Source organism: Syngnathus scovelli, chromosome 6 (assembly GCF_024217435.2).
Source record: "Syngnathus scovelli strain Florida chromosome 6, RoL_Ssco_1.2, whole genome shotgun sequence".
Lineage (NCBI taxonomy): Eukaryota > Metazoa > Chordata > Actinopteri > Syngnathiformes > Syngnathidae > Syngnathus > Syngnathus scovelli.
The window spans coordinates 20029017-20048340 of record NC_090852.1 but is presented as its reverse complement, the minus strand read 5'-3'; the positions used below and the strand labels follow the sequence as shown (position 1 = coordinate 20048340).

Sequence of the window (19324 nt, the reverse complement as noted above, 5' to 3'; positions counted from 1 at the left end):
TGAATGACATTTGAAATGATTTCAATTTTGCGAACGCTTATAGAACGATCCAAAAATAGTGCATTCTCTATTCGCTTGCTTTTGAGCTCATGAATTGGCAGTGAAGAATCCTGCGCTTCTTTCCATCCTTTCCCCTCTCAAGATGGTCGTGCTGATGGGCAGCAGCCTAATGAACCAATCAGGAAGCTCCGCGGCGAGCTAATGACTTAGCTGACAGGGCTAACGAGGCAGGCCGTTAATATGACACGATGCGCTTCCTCCGTGCTGTCCCCCCTGACCGTGAACTGCAATCTGTCTTTAGTTACTTTTCTACGTTTATTATTTGTTTTTATTGATCTTTTATTTCTTCCACAGTTTAAAGTGCATTGCCATCTTTGAGATTTCTTTTCTTTCCTGGTGCTTAAGTGGTGGGCAGGGGGGGCGGGGGGGGGGGGGCGGAGAAAATCATTTCCAAATATATTTTAGAGTATCAAATAAAATGCTGCAGGAGCTCAACTGGGCTACAAGTGTTCTAGCGGGGCTCAAGCCGCCCCCTAGTCTCAGTCTAGCACCACTTTGGTACCATGACCGACTAATTTGGTCCACTCCGAGTGCCAAAATATTAGGAAGGAAAGACAAGTTAGCAGGGATAAAAGTTCAAAACAAACAGATGTGTACTTTCTTTTGTGGGAGGTGAAATGGGGAAGGGGGGGTCGAGGCTGGAGGGGGGGGGGCTGTAATCTTCGGGGCTTCTATTAGCGGGTTGGCGGGTGCCAGAATGGAGCGGACGCCTCTGAGCAATCATCTCGACCATTTCACACCTCGTTGATCCCCTCATCTGCTGCACAGCAAAGAAGAGTGCCTCTAAGGGGGGGGGGGGGGGTGCTCAAGTCTGTAGCTTAACTCTGAAAATCTTCCTCGTAAAAGTCACTGAAATCATACGTCCCCGCTTTTTTCTCACGTTGACTATGACTTGAGTGACCAATGACGGTTGAGAGACCAAATTGGACAATTTCAACTTCCAAAATGACTCCATTATTAGAAGAGTTGCAGAAAATGAGTACTTGTCCACTAATGGATTGATTCCAACACTTCTTATTGTGATACAAGACGAAAGCCCAAACATGATCCCGTCACAATTCATCTTGCGTCAAACCAATGGATTGACTGGCCCTCGGCAGGGAACGTCACCCCTCCAAACATGGCCGCCACGCAGGCCTGTCCGTCCGTCCGTCCGTCCGTCAGCCGGGCTTCTACACTGCGTCTTCTCTTCACATGCTATCATCCTGCTCATCATTTCAAACCCTCCAAAGAGTGTATTGCCACTACTTTTTTTTTGTCCTCTCCATCTCTGAGCGAGTTAGCCCGAGGAGCTAAGCGACGGGGTCCGCCTCCACTCATCAGTGGAGGGATGACGAACGAATGAGCTGTCCTTGCACCTGCTCCGTGGCACGACCTTTTGGCGGCGCCGCCTGCGCAGAGCCCCACACGTGAATTAAGAGGCAAGGCGGGAAATTGAATTTGTGCCGAACGGGAGGCGGCTCGCCACGTCGCATTTCATTTGGAGGTAAAGTGTGGCACTTAGCAGGGACCGATCTGGCCACCTTTTTTTTCTTCTCCACGCAAGAGCAGGCTTTTGAGCAAATTCAAGTTTCAAACTTTTGACTTTCAAACTTGACTTTTGCCTTTTTTACGTTTTTTACGAAATTTCAGCGGCTCTTGGAAGCCTTGTTGGAGCTTCACGTTGCTTGACGCCTTAACACAAAGTGGAAACTTTGGCCGAGCGAGCGAGCGAGCGAGCGAGCGGTGACTTTGAAACGTGCCTTTGTGCTGCGCTTTCCACGTCATTTTGCCGTTTGTCACGTGCGGCGCGAGAACAACTTTGATGAGCCAACGCTCGCCTGCCTTGGAGTCACCATATGTTCGCTCCCTGTGTAAAAAAGATTTCAAAAAAGAGCAAATCAACAGAAGTAGTATCAGTGGCTCACCCCAAAAAACGACAAATCTGTGTTGTGGCGGCACGTCAAACAATGGCCGCCGGCCGCTCTGGCGTGCCATCGCCGTATCAATTAAAACTTTGAAACTTTTTTTCCAGTTTGCTTTTGGCTCCATTATGAGCATGAAATGCTTTATTTTTAGCGGCGTTCTATTTTTTCTTGTACACACCGCCAAGGCTTTGGCCGCTTCGATGCGGCCGCTCGCTTCATTTGTGGCCATCGCGGAGCTAATTGGACCTCCGGAGGAATAACCGGACGACTCCGTGAAAGCGACACCTGACTTTGCCTTGCTTCATCGCCTGACCAATTTGCAGTTTGTTTGTTTTTATCTTCTCGCTTTCCCTTTGTGGCGTTTTGCCTTCTTTCCGCCGAAGTTTTCGCTTGCCAAAGTTCTCTTTGTGAACTATGATTTTGCGCTAGCAGGCCGTGCCGTGCCGTGCCGTGCCGTGCCGTGCCGTGCGCGAGGCAAACGTCACAACGCTTTTTGCCCGCTCGACCGTCACGTCGAAAGACAAACGTGACGAGAGCTGCGCACCTTTGATATGAGCGGAATTTTGACATTTTCAAGCGAGCTTTTGGCGGATGACGTACGTGCGGCGCTTTCACTCCAACCTGCACAACGTGTCGGGGGCTTCAAATGCGCTCTGCATGTTTACGGAGGAAGTTTCTATTTGAATAATTGAGTTGAAGCTCAGCCGGAGATGATCCGTCTTTGTGTTTATTTTCCACGCACGAGCCCGAGCGCATTCTGCGATGCGTGCAGCCTCTTTCAGCGTCATGGTAAAGCGTGTGTTGTTTTTTTTTGCGTGATGAAGTGCACATTTGTGTGCATGTTGTGATGCTAACGCTACACGCTGCCTCCACAAGCTTTTTGGAGCTAACTGCTGCATTTTTCATGGCCGCCCGCTCAGTTCTCATCTCATTTAGTTTTTCCTTTTCACTCGGCGTAAAAATCATAAGTCGTCATCACCTGCAAAAGTAATAATTAGTAGCAGTCTATCAAAAGTTGTCGACATGATTTATTCGGCACTTTCCAGATATCGCGACGTGTCCTCTTGAGTCGCCAAGTAGAGATTTTCTCCAAAAGGCAAAGTTGAGTCCAACGTGGCACGACCGACCCCATGTCTTGGCTCAGCTCTCGACCGACCGACCGACCGACCGACCCCATGTCTTGGCTCAGCTCTCGAGATGCACGATGGGAGTTTTCGGTCCCGTTGTCGCCACTGTCAGGAGACCTGGCAGACATGAGCGAGGGAGCGAGCGAGCGAGCGATCCATGGTGATTGCAAGCAGGAAAAGAAGAGCTGAGCAAAATGTGGCCGCTGTTGTTATTGTTGCGATCGAAACATTCCATTGTGGACCAAATTGGACGGGACCCGTGACTGAGCCTTGTCAAAGGCCTTGTCAATTTGATGGCTTTCCTTTACGACAATAACCAATAAGCCAGTCGGTCGTAGGCATTTCATGCACGTGGACCGGATGGCTTTTGGTCGAGCCCAGCGTTCTCACCGTGGTGGTCTTGACCCGCCCCCCCGGGCGCGCGCAGCTCCATCCCGAGCCATCGACGAGCGCTCGGCAGCCCTCGTCGTCCAGGCACGGACTCATCTCGCACCACTGACGACTCAGCACGATGCCAGCTGACCACGCAGGAAGGGGAACAAATGGCGCGTTGACAATCATTTCATTGGCACCGCAAGCTAAGTAGCTGCACGTGGATGGAAATGCTAATTGCTAATCTATCCGACCAGCAGCCAAACGAAGCAAAAACTAAGCCGAAACCTAACAAAGTACCAATTGACCAATGACCCAACGAGCTAAGCAGTAAGCTACTGAACTAATGAACTATCCGGTCCCCTAACTAACTGTCAGTCAGTCGGTCAGTCGGTCAGTCAGTCACTCGGTCAGTCAGCCAGCCAGCCAGCCAGCCAGTCAGCCAGCCAGCCAGCCAGCCAGCCAGCCAGCCAGCCAGCCAGCCAGCCAGCCAGCCAGCCAGCCAGCCAGCCAGCCAGCCAGCCAGCCAGCCAGCCAGCCAGCCGGTGAGCGAGTGAGTTCGGGCAAGCAAATAATCAGTGGCCCTATGATAAAACCGTGTGGGGCTATTGTGTGCGAAACGGCCAGCGGTGATGTCATGATAACGGTCTCACCGTGCACGCAGGCGGGCCGGCCCCGGGTGGTGCCGGCCATTTGTCCCGGGACGCAAGCGCAGCGAGCCGTCTGCCGGGCGACGCTTCGTCTGGGGTGGCTGCCGTCGCGCTCCAGCGTCAGCACCTCGCAGCTGCCCGTCCGCAGCTCCCCTGCACAAGACGCACAAGACACCAACCATCCTGAAACTCAAATGGCCTTTTTGATTTTTCATCTTTTTCCTCCCTTTGCGCCATTTTTATTCTTGCAAAAACGACCATTTCCCTGATATTTGCTCCATCTGCGCATGTCAAAGTGCAGTCGGATTCATGTCCATGTCAACAGTGCATCCGATCGATCCTAATGATGGGATCCAAAACATTGTGTTGCCATGCAGTGACTCACACATGCCACGTTGCGCGTGCGTGCGTGCGCGCGCGCGCGCGCGTGTAGCGAGGGTCCAGGGACTCATAAAATGGAGCTGATAGAAAATCACTAACAATCTTGAGTGGCACACTTTTCACTTCCAGCCCGTCACTTTGACACGCCGCAGTAGTTTCGATCGGTGACCTAAAGCCGCCTCTTTCTCATCATACTCATAGGAAGGTTGGTGGCGCTCTACTAGATCACCGCTCGCCTTTATTCTCCTTTCGTCTCCTCCTCTGGACTCCTCTAGTCCAGCTATAGTCCAGCTAGTCTCACTCCATTCCATGTACAAGTCGGAATTGTGGGCTACCTGTTGTCAAGTACGCGTGCACACGCGCGTGAGCGCGACGCACCTTGGCGGAGGCTGTTCCCGACGAGCGCGCACAGGAGGAACCAGCAAAGCCCCGCGGCGGCGGCGGCGGCGGCCAGAGTCAACAGCAGCCGCAGGAGCTGCATGGGAGCCCGAAGTCCAAAGTGGGGCTCACCGGATGGACGGAGGCGCCCCCGGGTCGGCTCCGTCGGAGGTACGCATAAGCGCGCGGGACCGAATCCACTGTTTAAGTCGCTTTTCAATGTCCACTCGACGAGAAAAACAAACAAACCATGAGATGATAATTGAAAGCTTAAATAAGGCAAGAACCGCCGAGAGCGGGCATGTTGTGTGTGGCAGGAGCTGCTTCCTGCCGGCCGGCCGGCTCAGCTCAGCTCAGCTCAGCTCAGCTCAGCTCAGCTCAGCTCAGCTAAAGTCAACTCAGCTCAAGGCGCCGGAGCTTGTTGAGCGACGACGGGAGAAGCTCGCTTTCTCTCCTCTGACGTCACAGCGGTGCGTACGTGATCCCAACAGTTTGATTGTGCGCGTGTGGAAGCAAACAGCCCAATTAAAACAACATTTTACAAACCTATCCAGAGATATCATAGTAAAGAAAGGCTCTGGATTTCAATTCAGACACAAGTGCATAGGTCAAAGCAAGTTTGACCTCTCTCTCTCTCTCTCTCTCTCTCTCTCTCTCTCTCTCTCTCTCTCTCTGTGTGTCTTTTTTGCATAGTTGTTGCGAGGCTAGCTCTGTCCCTTCTTTTGCAGTTGCCGGCTGCTATTTATTGACGCTTTTTGCGTGGGCGCTGACTCACTGACATGTCATCGAGCTAGAAGTGAAAGCGAACCGCGGCGGCAGAGCAGATGTTGTGCCGCCGCCGCCGCTTATTTCATGCAAATGCTTGAGAGGTCCCGCTCCGTCTCTTGGTTGACATCGTCCCGTTCATCATTTGCCATCATGATATGATGGTGTCGGACATTCTCTCAAAGTGATTGACGTGTTTTTATTTCCCTCCCTGTCGCTGGACTTATCTCAGGTCCCGCGGCATCCGGCCCCTTCTGGTTGTTGTCGATGATCTGCTTTCCTGTCACGGCCGTCCGAACCGGACCGATCGCCCAAATGAAACACGTCCGTCAAGCGGACGAGGGGATTGCGACGCGGTTGACGGCTGAAATGAAAACGTCACACGTTGCGGACGGACATCGTCGACCGCTCGGTCGACCGCTCCATCTTGTTTGGCTTTGCGAGGCTCAACTTAGCTCGGCTGAGCACGAGCAACCCTTTTTCACTTTGCACGATGGCAAAACTGTTGACCCAAAGGCGCCACCTGTCTGATGACTAGTTGTCAACTGATCCTACCATCGGTGGACCTCTTCTTGACAATTGTTAGCACAAATGCTACGAACCCGCGTCCGTGAGCCAGCTCAGCTAATGGCAATTTTGGTACACTGACGAGTTTTCCAAGCAACGCATTTGAAAGAGTTCCATTGATTTGCTCGACTCGTTAGCTCTATGCTCATCATTAGCATATGGAGAGGCAACGAAGGAGCCCTCCGGAGGATTCTAGAAAAATGTCACAAAGCAACAATGATGCCGACGTCGGCGTCCTTGTGACATTTGAACGTTGCGCGTAGCTTTTTGCCACGACGGGACAATTTCCCGACGTCCCCCGAGATCGGCGAGACCTTTCCAGGACCACCTGGCCCCTTTCCCTGGCTGGCTGGCTGGATGGATGGATTTGTCCATTGCTATACAGCGTTTTTCTTCCATCAAAAGCTCTCAGTTGTTTGTCTTATCTGAGGCAAACAAGTTGATGGTGCATGCCTGAGGGAACTTCCTCTTCCCCCACCTAAATATTCAAGTCGGTCAATATTTCATCGTGTGTGTCAGTCCCCACCCCCCTTCTGTGAAGGAAGGAAGGAAGGAAGGAAGGGTGGGCAGGCTAAGATGCCGCTGATGCGTCTTTCAGGCGCTTTTGTTGCGACCTCGCAGCGTGATCTGAAGGAATCGTCTTGAGGCTTCGGTGCTTACTGAACTTCGCTCGAGTGTGTGCGCAGATACGCACGATTGATCGGAGACAACGCAGCCACACGGTCTGTTTCGCGACTTGAGTCCACGATGTTTGTTTTGCTTAAAGAAAGGAGGCGTGCGTGCGTGATGTCATCAATCCACATGGAGTGAACAAATAAGTGGAAACAAAGTCATCTTCTTGTGAATAAAACATGATTTAACATTTATAGCCCTAAAAACAATAAACAATGTCTTGTTTGTGAAAACAAGCATCATGCACACCTGACCTTTAAATGTGTGTGTGCCTGCCTGCGTGTGTGTGTGTGTGTGTGTGTGTGTGTGTGTGTGTGTGTGTGTGTGTGTGTGTGTGTGTGTGTGTGTGTGTGTGTGTGTGTAAAGTCGGATAGGTCAGAGTCTCACAACATTTATGCACATCAACAAAAGTTAGTAAATAACGTCAAAATGACGTCGTCTTACATAACATTTCATGCAACTGCAATTGATGCTCCAAAGTTGTAGAATAAAATGAAAGTAAAAGGAGGCTTTTGAAAAAATGTTCCTTTACTTCTGTGCAAAAGTTCCAGGCGGTGACGGTTGACTCCTTCACTGGCAACCCAGTTCATATCTTTGATGTCTCTAACCATCAATGGCACCTCAACAATCAAGAGCAGTTTGTCAGACGTCAACGAGAGAAGCCAGCCAAGCATGCCATGCACTTTCCCTGAGTCGGAGGCCTTCACTTCACTTCCAGCAGTTTTTCAGGTAAGAGGCCATCAGCAGGCGGACGAGGCCCAGCTGGAGAATCGGTGCAATCAGCAACGAGTGGGAGGAGTCTGTTGGCAATGTCAGCTTTATTTGCTGGCTGCTCATCTGAGTTTCTTACCAAAGAGATCAACTATGAGCACTAACACGAACAAAGCCCTTTTGGGTCTAGCTCTATCATTAGCAGTAGCTTTATTAGCCTCCCCCCAGGACTTGAAATTGAGGTCCAAAGTCCAGCAGGCAGCAGGTAAACATTTGAAACATTCACAAATTGTTCCGATTTCAGTCCGTCGAATTCAACATTTAGACGGAAAAGCTTTCCATGTTTTTTTAGCTCTGTGATGAGCTTTTTCCGTCTCAATCCATGTCTGGAGGTGCAGCTGGCCAAGCTTTTCCTCAAGAGCGGCCCTTGTCCTGGAAGCCTCCTCAAGCCCCGGCGGAGGAGGAGCCCCGCTTCCCGCCGCACTTTGAGCTGAAGCCTCCTGAGGTGCCCGACGCCGTCCTGGTGGTTTGTCAGGAAAACTCCATCCGGGTGGAGGCCAAGCGCTTTCCGCTGGGCACGGTCGGGAATGCCGACGTCACCTTGGGGGGGTGTCCCGCCACCGGGGAAGACTCTCGGAACCAGGTCCTGATCTTTGAGTCGGAGCTGCACGGGTGCGGCAGCCAACTGTTGGTGAGTGTCCTGCTGGATCACGAGACTTGGCTTTCGAGACTTGACACAAAACTCGTGTCGCTTTGGGGACTCGTTGCGTGTTTCAGATGTCCGAGGACGCCTTGGTTTACATCTTCACGCTGCAGTACACGGCTTCTCCTCTAGGAGACACGCCCATCGTCCGCACCGGAGACGTCACGGTCGGCATCCGATGTCAATACCGGAGGTGGGCCGCTCGACTGGCCGACTGGCAATTCGGCCACGCTTACGCCAAGCATTTCAGGAAGCACGACGTGAGTAGCGGCTTTCTGCGTCCCACCTGGAGCCCCTTGAGTGACTCCAAAGTTCCTGAGGAAAGCCTCTACTTCTCCTTTCGACTGATGACCGGTGGGTGCCTTTTAGCTTCCGAGTCAAATAGTTTGAGGCCAAACTCTTGCTCGTCCTCACTCAAAAGACGACTGGCAGACGGGCCGTCCGTCTTCCCAGTTCCTGCTGGGCGACATGATGAAGTTCGAGGTCTGGGTCAAGCAGTTCCAGCACGCCCCCCTCAGGGTGACGGTGGACAGCTGCGTCGCGACCGTGGTCAGGAACGTGGACACGGTCCCTCGCTACGCCTTCCTGGCCAACAACGGGTGGGTGGGTGGTTGGAAGCGTGCGTGCGTGCGTGCGTCTCTTTGGAGACTGGCTTAGCGCTTAACGCTTGATCTTGTGCTTGCTTCAGGTGCCTGTTTGACAGTCAGGTGACGGGCTCCAGCTCCCGCTTCCTTCCGCGCTGGCGGGACGACCGGCTGCAATTTCAGGTGGAGGCGTTCAAGTTCCAGCAGGATGACAGCGGCACGGTGAGAGCGGCGTGTGCGCGCGTGCGCGCGCTCGCTCGACCTTCTGAGCCAGCGCAGCTTGGCTTCAGATACTTCCTGGCTCTTCTTCAGATCTACATCAGCTGCAACCTGAAGGCCATGGCTGCGACAGCGGCGGTGGATTCTGCCAACAAGGCCTGCTCCTTCACCAACGGGTGAGTTGCCGCCCTTCGTTCGCCTTGGGTGCTGATCTTCAAGCTGCATTCTGGACTGAAGGGAATTCAGAAATAAAGCACAGTGGTTCGGAAATTCTCACTTTTTGGAGCGTGTGTGTTGACGTGGTTCAGGTGGACAGAGGCGAGTGGGGTCCATCAGGCATGTTCCTGCTGTGACACAGATTGCGGGACCAGAAGTTGGCGGCGTGCAACAGGAAACGGTTGGTATTGAGACATAATGTCCAAAAGGAACAAATGGGCGGCTGATGGTCATTGCGCTGATAGAGTTGATTGAAATATACATTTTTGCATGCCTCAGCTAAGGAAATACGTCTATCTTGGGCATTGCAGGTGCAAAATGGGAAGAGGAGGTTGCAGTCGGACCAATCACAGTGAAGAAAAGACCTGTCAAGTGACCTCTTGGGAACAAGATTAAATCCTCCTCGTGTCCATCACATGACCTCACTGTTTGCTTCAAGAAAATCTCAGAGAATCTTAATTCTCTAAATTCAGCAGTGCCTCCTGCCGTTTCAGTGAATTGCTGCAGTCCACCTGAAAATTAATTTGAGGACTTTAGTTTTATTTTGCTAAATGTTAGGAACGACGATACATAGCAAAGGGTGAGCAACGTTGCACTTTTAAAAGGAGCACCATTGTATTGACAATACTTTATATTTTAATTAGAATATCATCCGTTTTCAAGGTTACAATAACATTTATTTCATGTATTTGAAGTTTGTGTGTCCGTGATAGTCTTATTAACGGAAATGTTAAATTCATCCCCCAAAAATTGGTTCGCAATAACTCGTAACAATAATAATAGATGAATACATGTTAAATCCAAGCGCAATTCTTTTTTTGCAGTTTAACGAGATTACAAAAGCCAACTGTTGATTGCGTAATCAAAATAACGGAGGGGAGATGCTTTCGGGTGTTGTAGGACAAGGTCAAAATTGTAGCGTTACTTTATCATTGCGTGCTAATAGAAGATATTGTTATATTATTTAAGATTTTTTTTTATTTAGAACTTATTCTATTCAACTAGAGATTACCCAAAGTGCTAAATAAAACTGAAATCTGAAAGTATTTTAAACGAGAAGGAATTTGACTTTAACGAGTTTTTTTACCAGCACGTCAACGCAGCATCAGGCCACTCCCACTTCCGGTATGTACCCGCTATGCCGGGGGGCCAAAAAAACCACACAACAACTTGAGCTCAATCCGTTACACGGTAGCCATTGAGCCCGTTGAATGTTCGGCGTTTAATCGGACGTCCGCTCCTGACCGGGTGAGGTGAAGGAGGTTAACGGAGACAACATGGCCCAGCCAAGGTAACCTTTTCCCCGGGCCTGAAGGACGGACAACGGACGGCGCCGGTCGGTCCGATGGAGAGGCCGGTGAGACTGCTGCTCTTGTCCGAGCTGCGCATCCGCAACGTCGGGCACGAAGTGAGCCTGTGCCGGTCCCTTCTGACCTGGAAGAGGCGAACCTCCAGCCCGGTGTACCATCCGTTCAAAGCCAGTAAGACAACGAACGAGACAACGATCGAGCCGAACCCAATTGCCCCCCCCATCCCCTTCCCCCTTTGTCGCGCTACTCGAAACACACGAGAGACTTTCGCCCTGCGTGGCAACCACAGCACGACGGACGAGCTGACGACGAATAAAGCGCACTTGTGTGGCGTCAAGATCTGAAAATGATTTGCTACAATTCGGCTCCTATTCTTTTCCTAAGCTTACGTAACCAGCCACTTGCCACCATCCCAAAAGAAAATTCGACGTGGAAAATATGAATGACCGCTAACAACGACAGCTAGGTCATGTTAATGTAGTTGACCTCTGTCGTCATCAAAACATTTGGATTACGCTTCGGCTTCTTGTGTCCCACCGCCTTTCTCCGGTAGGTTCTTGATTGAATTGAAGACTTCCGTCACGTCGCCCAGGCGACAGCCGGAGTCGTCGAACCCCTCCGTGAAACTCCAAACTATTGTGCTTGCGTGTCTGTCACTTTTTGCTGATGCCTGTCTCTTTTAAAAAAGACCATCTTAGACTCACTGAGGCCAACCTGCAAAAACTCCAATCAAGTGCTCCTCAGATCGTACACTATTTGGATGATCGTTCACCTTAGTTCTGATACATGACAATGTTAGCGTCTGATAAAAATCATCTTACGCAGCTCGCCGACGTTACCGTTTGAGTTTCCTGCGTGTCACAGCTCGCGATGCGAAGGTCACCGTCGCGGCCCTTTCGGGAAGCGAAGGAAGTCCGGAGCTCACGTCTTAGTCACGTAAATATTTGCTCAACAATGAACCGCATTTCAGCACTAATGACTTGTCCACGTGTGCGTGTCAGGCGTGTGTCATAGCGTGCGCGTATCGGAGATCATCAGTGTGCGCGAGGAGGAAGAGGAGGAGCCCGAAGAGGATGGGAAGATCGGCAGGGACGATGGGAGCTGGAAGAAGATCAGAGAGAGACAAGCCAAAGACCGCAGGCGCTCTTTCACAGGTGATGGCACCGAACCCGGACGCGTGTGGTTTACACAAGCGCTCCAAAATGCTCCATCAAAAGTGGTCGCTAACTAAGCCTGCCTTGCGTTGCCTTGCGTTGCCTTGCAGTGTCGTACGTGGAGAGGTGTCGGCGGCACCGCTGGCGGTGCGCCGACGTCACCTTCGCGTGTCCTCAGGTCGCGCTGTGCCGCCGCTGGGTCAGCACCATCAGAGAGCAGCTGGAGGCCATCGGTACGGACCTCAACACACGCACGCACGCAGTTTTTAGGTCGAGTCAATTGTGCGTATGGTTGTGTTTTCGCAGGCGGCAGACCTACACAGCTGCTGGTGTACATCAACCCGTATGGCGGCAAACGGCAGGCCAAACGCGTCTACCAGCAGAAGGTGGCGCCGCTCTTTGCTCTCGCCGGCATCGGCACGCGCGTCATTGGTATGCCAGCAAAAAAAAAAATTTTTAGATTCCCCAATTTGTAATTGCTTCCATTCCATGTCAAATGATGGCAATTGATGCTACTGATTAAAGTCAATATGAAGTCAAGGCATCAAAGAAAACGTAAAAAGGGACAAATCAAACCAAAAAAAGAACTGGCGATGAGGGAAATAAGTCGATAGCCGCCCTCAACTCCAGCCGACACTGATGACACTTTCCTCCTGCACTTTGTCCGCACTACTGTTTCCGATTATTCATCTACTTTTCTATTATTCGTTTACTTGACTATGTTACTTGTATCTACCTCTCATGCACTGGATGGAGGTCTCCAATTTCATTGTACTATGTAGAATGACAATAAAGGTTTTCTGATTCTGATTTTGCGCAATCTACTGCCGCAGTGACCGAGTACGCCAACCACGCCCGGGACCACCTGAGGGAGGAGGCGGAGCTAAAGCAGTACGACGGGTAAGTGAGCGTCACGGCCGTCCAGGGAGGTTGGCAGCGTGCTAACGTGCCTGCCTTTCCCTGGCCAGCGTGGTGTGCGTGGGCGGCGACGGCATGTTCAGCGAGATGGTGCACGGCTTGGTGTGGCGAACGCAGAGGGACGCCGGCGTGGACGTCAACCGGGGCGAGCAGACGCTGGTGGCCTGCCCGCTGCGCATCGGAATCATCCCAGCAGGTTTGCGCTTCCCTCGCGCTTGCTCTTGGCCGTTGGCCTTCTTCTGGATGTCTTTGTTTCTCCTTCAGGCTCCACAGATTGTATCTGCTTCGCCACAGTGGGCACCAACGACCCCGTGACCTCTGCCCTGCACATCATCGTGGGTCAGTCCGGCAGCGCGCGTTGAGCGGGAGTAAGGAACGAGCGTACCTCACTCACCCAGCACCTCCTTGCCAGGCGACCGTCAGCCCATGGACGTGTGCTCGGTGCACCACGGCGACGCCTTCCTGCGCTACTCGGTGTCGCTGCTGGGCTACGGCTTCTACGGCGACGTGCTGACGGACAGCGAGAGGAAGCGCTGGATGGGCCCCGCCAGGTACGACCTGGCCGGCCTCAAGATGTTCCTCACGCACCACCACTACGAGGGCACCGTGTCCTACCTGCCGGCCGGCGGCGGCGCCGGAGCGCCCGGGGACGCGTCCAGGTGTCGAGCCGGGTGAGGACGCTCGCAAACGAGCCGCTTTTAGGCAAAGGAGCAAAAGTCACGCCGTCTGCTTTCGAGACCTTCACGAAATGTCCGTTTTTCCTTTGCAGTTGCTCAGTTTGCGGGGACAACGGGAAGCTCTTGTCGGAGAGAGCCGCCATTTACCAGACGGACCCGCGCGAGGGCAGCGGTAGGTAACTAACTAACTAACTAACCAACTAACTAACGCATTCATATAGAAGAAACAAATGCTAAAATATAATCTTCTTATCAAGAAAAACGGATTGATTGAAGATGGACTTTTGGGAGATGTTTTGTTTGGGGAAATACATATTTTACCAAATGTCATCTCTTCAAAGATTTAGTTTCTTCGAATAGGCTCTTGGAAGGAAACCGATACTTTCAGAAGGGAAATGTTTTCACCCCAAATATTTTTGAAGAAAGAAAAAGAGCCGTGGACAGAGCTCTGAGGAACGCCGCAGCAAACGTTTACAGCGTCAAACATGCGCTCACTTGCGCTGCAGAGAACCACGACAGCGATGATGACGACGACGACGGCTGGCGCACCATCCGCGGCAAGTTCCTGGCCATCAATGCGGCCAGCATGAGCTGCGCGTGCCCCCGCAGCCCTAAAGGCCTGTCGCCCGCCGCCCACCTGGCCGACGGCACCGCCGACCTCATCCTGGTGCGCAAGTGCTCCCGCTTCAACTTCCTCAGGCACCTCCTGCGCCACACCAGCAAGGACGACCAGGTGAGCGCCTCGCCTCGTCTCGTCTCGTCTCGTCTCGTCTCGTCTCGTCTCGTCCCGTCCCGTCCCGTCCCGTCCCGTCCCGTCCCGTCCCGTCCCGTCCCGTCCTGACGTCTGTCTGCGCCCGTCTTTCAGTTTGACCTGTCCTTCGTGGAGGTGCACCGCGTGCGGCGCTTCCGCTTCACCCCGCGACACTGCCACAGCGACTCTGAGCTGGAACTGGACCCGCTGGACGGGAAGCGGCAGATCTTCGGAAAGATCTGCCGAGACCACCCGGCCTGCGGCTGCGCGGCCCCCTTCAGCAGCTGGAACTGCGACGGCGAAATCCTACCGCACGCCGCCATCGATGTCAGGTGATTGACTGCCTTCCCCTGGAAGTCCCCAATGGCCCCTTTTGTGGAATAATCCCCCAAACTGGATTTTGTTGTTTTCCAGAGTGCATTGTCAGCTGATCCAACTGTTTGCCCGAGGCATCGAGGAGGCGGCCATGTTTGATGAGCTGGCGCCCACCTGCTCCGCGTAGGGCCTGCGACGAGCCACGATTTGCCTCCCTCTTCGTCTTTTGCTCAGCGGGTCTGATCGGGTCACGTTCCAGAGGGAAGGTGACGACGGTGCTGTCGCAGAGAATCAGGAAGGCCGGCCAGGTAACGTCCAGACGCTTCCGCGTCGGGGTTGACACGGGTCAAAGGTGAAGTCCTACTGAATGTCGAGACCAACTGGCCACCACTCAAATTCTGTTTAGTCGGCTCTGAATTTGGTGTTGGAGGCCCGAGTTGAGTCTGATTTTTGAGACGTTAGTGCTGCGAGGGTGAAGGACAAACCCTCATCTTTAGTTTGCAGTTGGCTCTGCTGAGTCTAAATGTCAAAGTCCTGCTTGAGTCCAGTCTGACTGAGAAGTCCGACTCAAATCTTAGTGTTAAGTCCCGCGTTTCTCCAGGTCTGAATGTTTATCTATCTATGTCCTCGTCAAGTCTCGTCTGATGTCGGACTTGTTGGGACGTTTCCAAAGGAGTTTGTTTTTTTTCTTCTTTCTTTTAACAATGTTTTTATTTATTTGCCTCCACTGTTAAGAGATGCAGGAAATGATTTGTTCTCGGAAGATTACAACTTTTTAGTCGTATTTTTTATTTTACGTTTGACTTTCATTCAAGAAAAGAAAAAAAAAAAAAAAAGGAAAGTTCTCATTTCTTTCCATCTGTTACATGACCAATGGTAAACTCTTGCGACTGAATAGTCATTTTCTGGAGAACTTTTTATTTGCTCTTAACCCTAACCCCCCCCCCCCCCCCCCCCCCCAAAAGAATAGGGAATAGAAGAAAAAGTCTCAATTGTCTGTAGATTGTTTTTTTTGTTTCATGACTTTTCAAATGTGTTGTTAGCGTCTGTTACATGACAACTGCAATTGTTCCTCAAAAGCGAAACTCCAACTGGTTTACCCAAAGAAAATCGTTTTTTGTAGCTGGTGCTAATGAAGCACTTTTAGTCGTCTCGTATTTGATTGTTGCTGTTGATTGACTGCTCATCGTCTCTGCTGACCTGAGCTGGACTCATGAAGGTGATGACGATGACGAGCTTGTGTCCATGTAGCCGCTCCATTGTAGCGCCAGCCATCGTTTTGGTTATGGGCAAATGCAAGAAGAACAACTGCAATAAGGAATTGAAGACACTCCAGGCCTTTGATATTTGATTGACGACAATGAAGTTTGGCTGCCTTGAATTGTTACTGTGGCAACTTTGCTAGCGTCAACATCACTTTGCATGCTAATTAGCTGTCATTAGCATGCTAGCCGCTGCAATTATATGCAAGTTTTGGACCTCTATGCACTCTTGCCAGCTGTAGCCTCCTCCGGAAGAAATAAAATCACATCAATATTTTGGTTTCTCATTTTATTTGCACATGGATTCAATTGTCTTGACTACGACAGCATTTTCCCCTTCATTTCATTGTGGTATTCGGAGTTCCCTTTTGCGTTTCTATTTTGGAGGACATCTTTGAAGTGATTGTGACGCCATCTTGTGTCCGTGTGGATTTCTGGCGACGTGTTTTGTCCACTTCCGGGGGAGGAGATTGACAACCGAATGGAGAAGAGGGAGTGCGAGTTGGAGCGGCCCTGGCAAGTACTGAACGTGTCGGTCGTGTTTTGTGCTTCCAAGGTTGTTTAGCACCGAAGAAGCCGAAGCCAAACAGCTCTTTGCTTCCGGTAAGTCTGCTCGTGACGAATGAGTCGTCCGCGTCAATGTCAAACCGAATTTAGGAGGTCAGGTCGGGAAAACTTGCTTATGCTTACGGATAACTTTTGCAAAAAGACACATGGGCCATCAAACTTGAAAGCTTAGATAAAGAGGGAAAAGAAGTGACAAAGGCATATTGGTTTGTTTTGATGCTAAACAATAAATCTATTCAAGCACTGACCCTTCACAATAAAAGTGAACTTCAGTCCGTCTGTTAAACATCAACTTTCTGTTGGCCTGCTGCAGTGAACTCAGCCTATGAAACTTGATTCACTCCATAATAACGTTTGTTGCATGTGTCAATCAGTTACTTTTCACATGCAGTGTAAATGCAAAGTTCAACGAAGACAATTAAAAAGGCAATGAAGCTTCTGCTTCTATTGTGATGGCCCTTTAAAAGAATTCAACATTCATTTGGAACGACTTTTTTCTTTAGTACTGGATCATGAATGTGAAAAAAAAATCGAATTGAAGCTGCTGCGCAAATTCCACAACCTCCGTAAATGATCGTGTCAACTTTTATGGCAGGTCATCATGTCGAGTCTGCAGTGCAGCGTCCAGCTGTCGGTTCGTCCGTCCAGATGCCTGGTGGACGAGAAGTTGACCATCCTGGTGCATAGTGCGCCCCCTAGTGCCCATCTCACCCTGCGCGCCTTCCACCGCTGCGAGGACGGACATGGGTGGGAGGCCTACGCTCACTACCTGACAGACGTCGCGGGTTCCTTCAGTGGTACGGGGCGTGGGACGAGGGCTATGGCTCCCAAAAGCCTCTGAGAATGTTACAGATTTGAAGAGAAACGTCTTTGCTTTGCAGCAACCAAGGATCCCAGCCTGGGAGGGACATACACCGGGGTGGAGCAGATGGGTCTTTTTTGGAGCATCAGACCAGTTCCAGGAAGTCCACCTGGACTCAGGTAGACCACCACTTGCTAGACCACCACCTGCTAGACCACATTCATGGCAGCAAGAAAGGGGCTCATCTCAGCTCATCTCCAGGATGAGGAAGAAGAATGTGCAGATCCCAATGGAGTTCACCATCTCGCTCTACCAGGACCACCTCAGTGACTTTGTGGATCGGGTCCCACTGGCCTCCCAGGTGTTGGAGCGCTGGTACGTGGCGCCCGGCGTTCTCAGGACCCCCGTCACGGACCAGGAACTGACGGCGACCCTTTTTCTGCCCGCAGGTACGAGAACGCCGATATGGTGCTGCCGTAACTAACCTCACTCAAATGTTTTCTTTTCCATTTCCTTAAAAAAAAAGAAAGAAAGACATAAAAACGATTCCTCGGTAAAGAATTGTACAGACGACAACGCAGGCTTGCCTCCGTGTTGGATTGTGTTGAAACGAAGCCATAATCCAAAAACGGTCAGCAGGTCCGGGACCGTTCCCTGCCATACTGGACCTGTGGGGTGGCGGAGGCCAGCTGGTTGAGTACCGGGCAGCGCTCTTCGCCTCGCACGGCTTTGCCGCCATGGCTTTGGACTACATGACCCCGAAGATAACGCTGGAGACTGGCAAGATGGTGGACAACACCTATTTTGAGGTAAAGACGGTGCTGCTTCTGCCTCACGTCAAGGTTCAAAACATATTGTTGGCATGGCATGGCATGGCACTCTCTCTCGGCACGCAGAAGGCCTTTGCGTTCCTGCAGCGCCACCCTTGGGTGCTGGCCGAGCGCGTGGCCATGTTGGGTCTCTCCTTTGGAGTCAGCGTCACGCTCAAGATGGCCGCCTACTCGCGCGTAGTCAAGGTTGCGCACACGACATGGCATGGAAAATGCACTACGACCTTTGGACTCACTCTGCATGCACGTGTGTGTGTGTGTGTGTGTGTGTGTGTGTCACAGCCCAGGTGCGTGGTGTCCATCAGTGGAAGTCACGTGCAGCCCGTGGAGGGAACTATAGCGGACATTTTATCCTACTTTGATCAGTAATGTTCCCCGCCATTTTGTTGGGAAGACGAGACGTTGCTCTTCACGTTTGCCGCTTGCCTTCCGTCCGATCAGGAACGGGCACAAGGCTCAACTGAACGACAAGAACGAGGCCATCATGAGAACCTTGCTGCTGCCGATCCCGACCGACCCCGCCTTCAAAGTGGACGTGGGTTCCTGGTTCCGCTTTCATGTTTTGGTCCTGGTCCCGATTGGGTTTGCTACCTACGCGCTGCTCGTGTTTTGTCAGATGGGCCGTGTGCAGTGCCCCCTGTTGGTGGTGGCAGGCGAGGACGACCAGAACTGGCCCGCCTGTGAGTCTGCTGAAGATGTGAGCACGGCGACTTCAATGAGCCTGTATTCAAATCATCATTGTAGAAAAACAACTTGCGTGTATGCGTCCCAGATGAAGAAGATGATGGAGCACGCGGGCAACGTCCACCTGCTGAGCGTTGCGTCGTACCCTAAAGCAGGACACTTGCTGGAGCCTCCGTACTCGCCGCACACCAGAGTCAGTTCTTTCAGATCCGTGGGCACTCGGGAGAAGCGTAAGTTAGCGCAAACGGCTCCGATGTCCTGGTCCATGTCTCGGTTCATGTCCTAATTGGGCCCCAATGGGTTGATGTCCTTCTTCATGTCCTTTATTTGCTTCCTGTGTGTGTTTGCAGTCACGGCTCTGTGGGGAGGCGAGTGCGCGGCGCACTCGCTGGCTCAGGAGGACGCCTGGAAGAAGACCTTGGACTTCCTGCGCCACCATTTGTATGCGTGAAGAGCAAACTGGACCAGAGAATATCACTGGAGCTTGTTGCCAAGCTCGCCATGAAATGTTCGTGTCGTCACGTGTGTGGATGGAGCATTCGTACTGCCCCCCGGTGGCCAAAATGCACACACCAGACACGCTTCCCATTGAATTGTCGCACAAACTGCTGTTGAATTCTTGCTCTCGTGCGATTCTCCATTCCATTTCAGAATTTCATTGCTGTATAAAGCACAACATTGTAGGCTGCTAGATCTAGATTAAAAAAGAGTGCCAATGACCAAATGGATTCCAATTGGATTG

General features: G+C 51.6%; 4 protein-coding genes across 6 annotated transcripts; 3 read left to right on the top strand and 1 right to left on the bottom strand.

Moving 5' to 3' along the window:
• Positions 1 to 2977: 2977 nt before the first annotated feature.
• Positions 2978 to 5262, bottom strand: LOC125970322 (chemokine-like protein TAFA-5). Of its 2 annotated transcripts, XM_049722499.1 has the most exons (4): positions 4876 to 5262; positions 4120 to 4269; positions 3485 to 3612; positions 2978 to 3211 (listed from the first exon to the last, which is right to left on the bottom strand). In XM_049722499.1, exons 1-4 carry the CDS (start codon positions 4976 to 4978, stop codon positions 3203 to 3205), a joined length of 390 nt encoding a protein of 129 aa, XP_049578456.1. In that variant the 5' UTR covers positions 4979 to 5262; the 3' UTR covers positions 2978 to 3202. The 2 variants fall into 2 exon arrangements, with proteins under 2 accessions (XP_049578456.1, XP_049578455.1); XM_049722498.1 differs by having other exon boundaries at positions 2978 to 3612.
• Positions 5263 to 7614: 2352 nt separating this feature from the next.
• On the top strand, positions 7615 to 9727 carry LOC125970302 (zona pellucida sperm-binding protein 3-like). 2 transcript variants are annotated; one of them, XM_049722471.1, is made up of 9 exons: positions 7615 to 7855; positions 7989 to 8281; positions 8368 to 8486; positions 8544 to 8647; positions 8715 to 8892; positions 8982 to 9099; positions 9190 to 9272; positions 9405 to 9493; positions 9624 to 9727. In XM_049722471.1, the coding sequence occupies exons 1-9, from the start codon at positions 7744 to 7746 to the stop codon at positions 9686 to 9688; spliced, it is 1161 nt and encodes a 386-aa protein (XP_049578428.1). In that variant the 5' UTR covers positions 7615 to 7743; the 3' UTR covers positions 9689 to 9727. The 2 variants fall into 2 exon arrangements, with proteins under 2 accessions (XP_049578428.1, XP_049578427.1); XM_049722470.1 differs by having other exon boundaries at positions 7983 to 8281.
• A 715-nt stretch (positions 9728 to 10442) lies between these two features.
• On the top strand, positions 10443 to 15973 carry LOC125970281 (ceramide kinase). The gene is made up of 12 exons (XM_049722425.2): positions 10443 to 10793; positions 11624 to 11776; positions 11887 to 12009; positions 12083 to 12208; positions 12610 to 12676; positions 12745 to 12890; positions 12959 to 13033; positions 13107 to 13365; positions 13464 to 13543; positions 13878 to 14104; positions 14237 to 14454; positions 14537 to 15973. The coding sequence occupies exons 1-12, from the start codon at positions 10658 to 10660 to the stop codon at positions 14622 to 14624; spliced, it is 1698 nt and encodes a 565-aa protein (XP_049578382.1). The 5' UTR covers positions 10443 to 10657; the 3' UTR covers positions 14625 to 15973.
• Positions 15974 to 16133: 160 nt separating this feature from the next.
• On the top strand, positions 16134 to 19306 carry LOC125970298 (peroxisomal succinyl-coenzyme A thioesterase). The gene is made up of 11 exons (XM_049722459.2): positions 16134 to 16302; positions 16862 to 17063; positions 17148 to 17247; positions 17330 to 17517; positions 17708 to 17877; positions 17965 to 18084; positions 18181 to 18263; positions 18340 to 18433; positions 18515 to 18595; positions 18671 to 18812; positions 18933 to 19306. The coding sequence occupies exons 2-11, from the start codon at positions 16868 to 16870 to the stop codon at positions 19031 to 19033; spliced, it is 1275 nt and encodes a 424-aa protein (XP_049578416.1). The 5' UTR covers positions 16134 to 16302; positions 16862 to 16867; the 3' UTR covers positions 19034 to 19306.
• Positions 19307 to 19324: the final 18 nt, after the last annotated feature.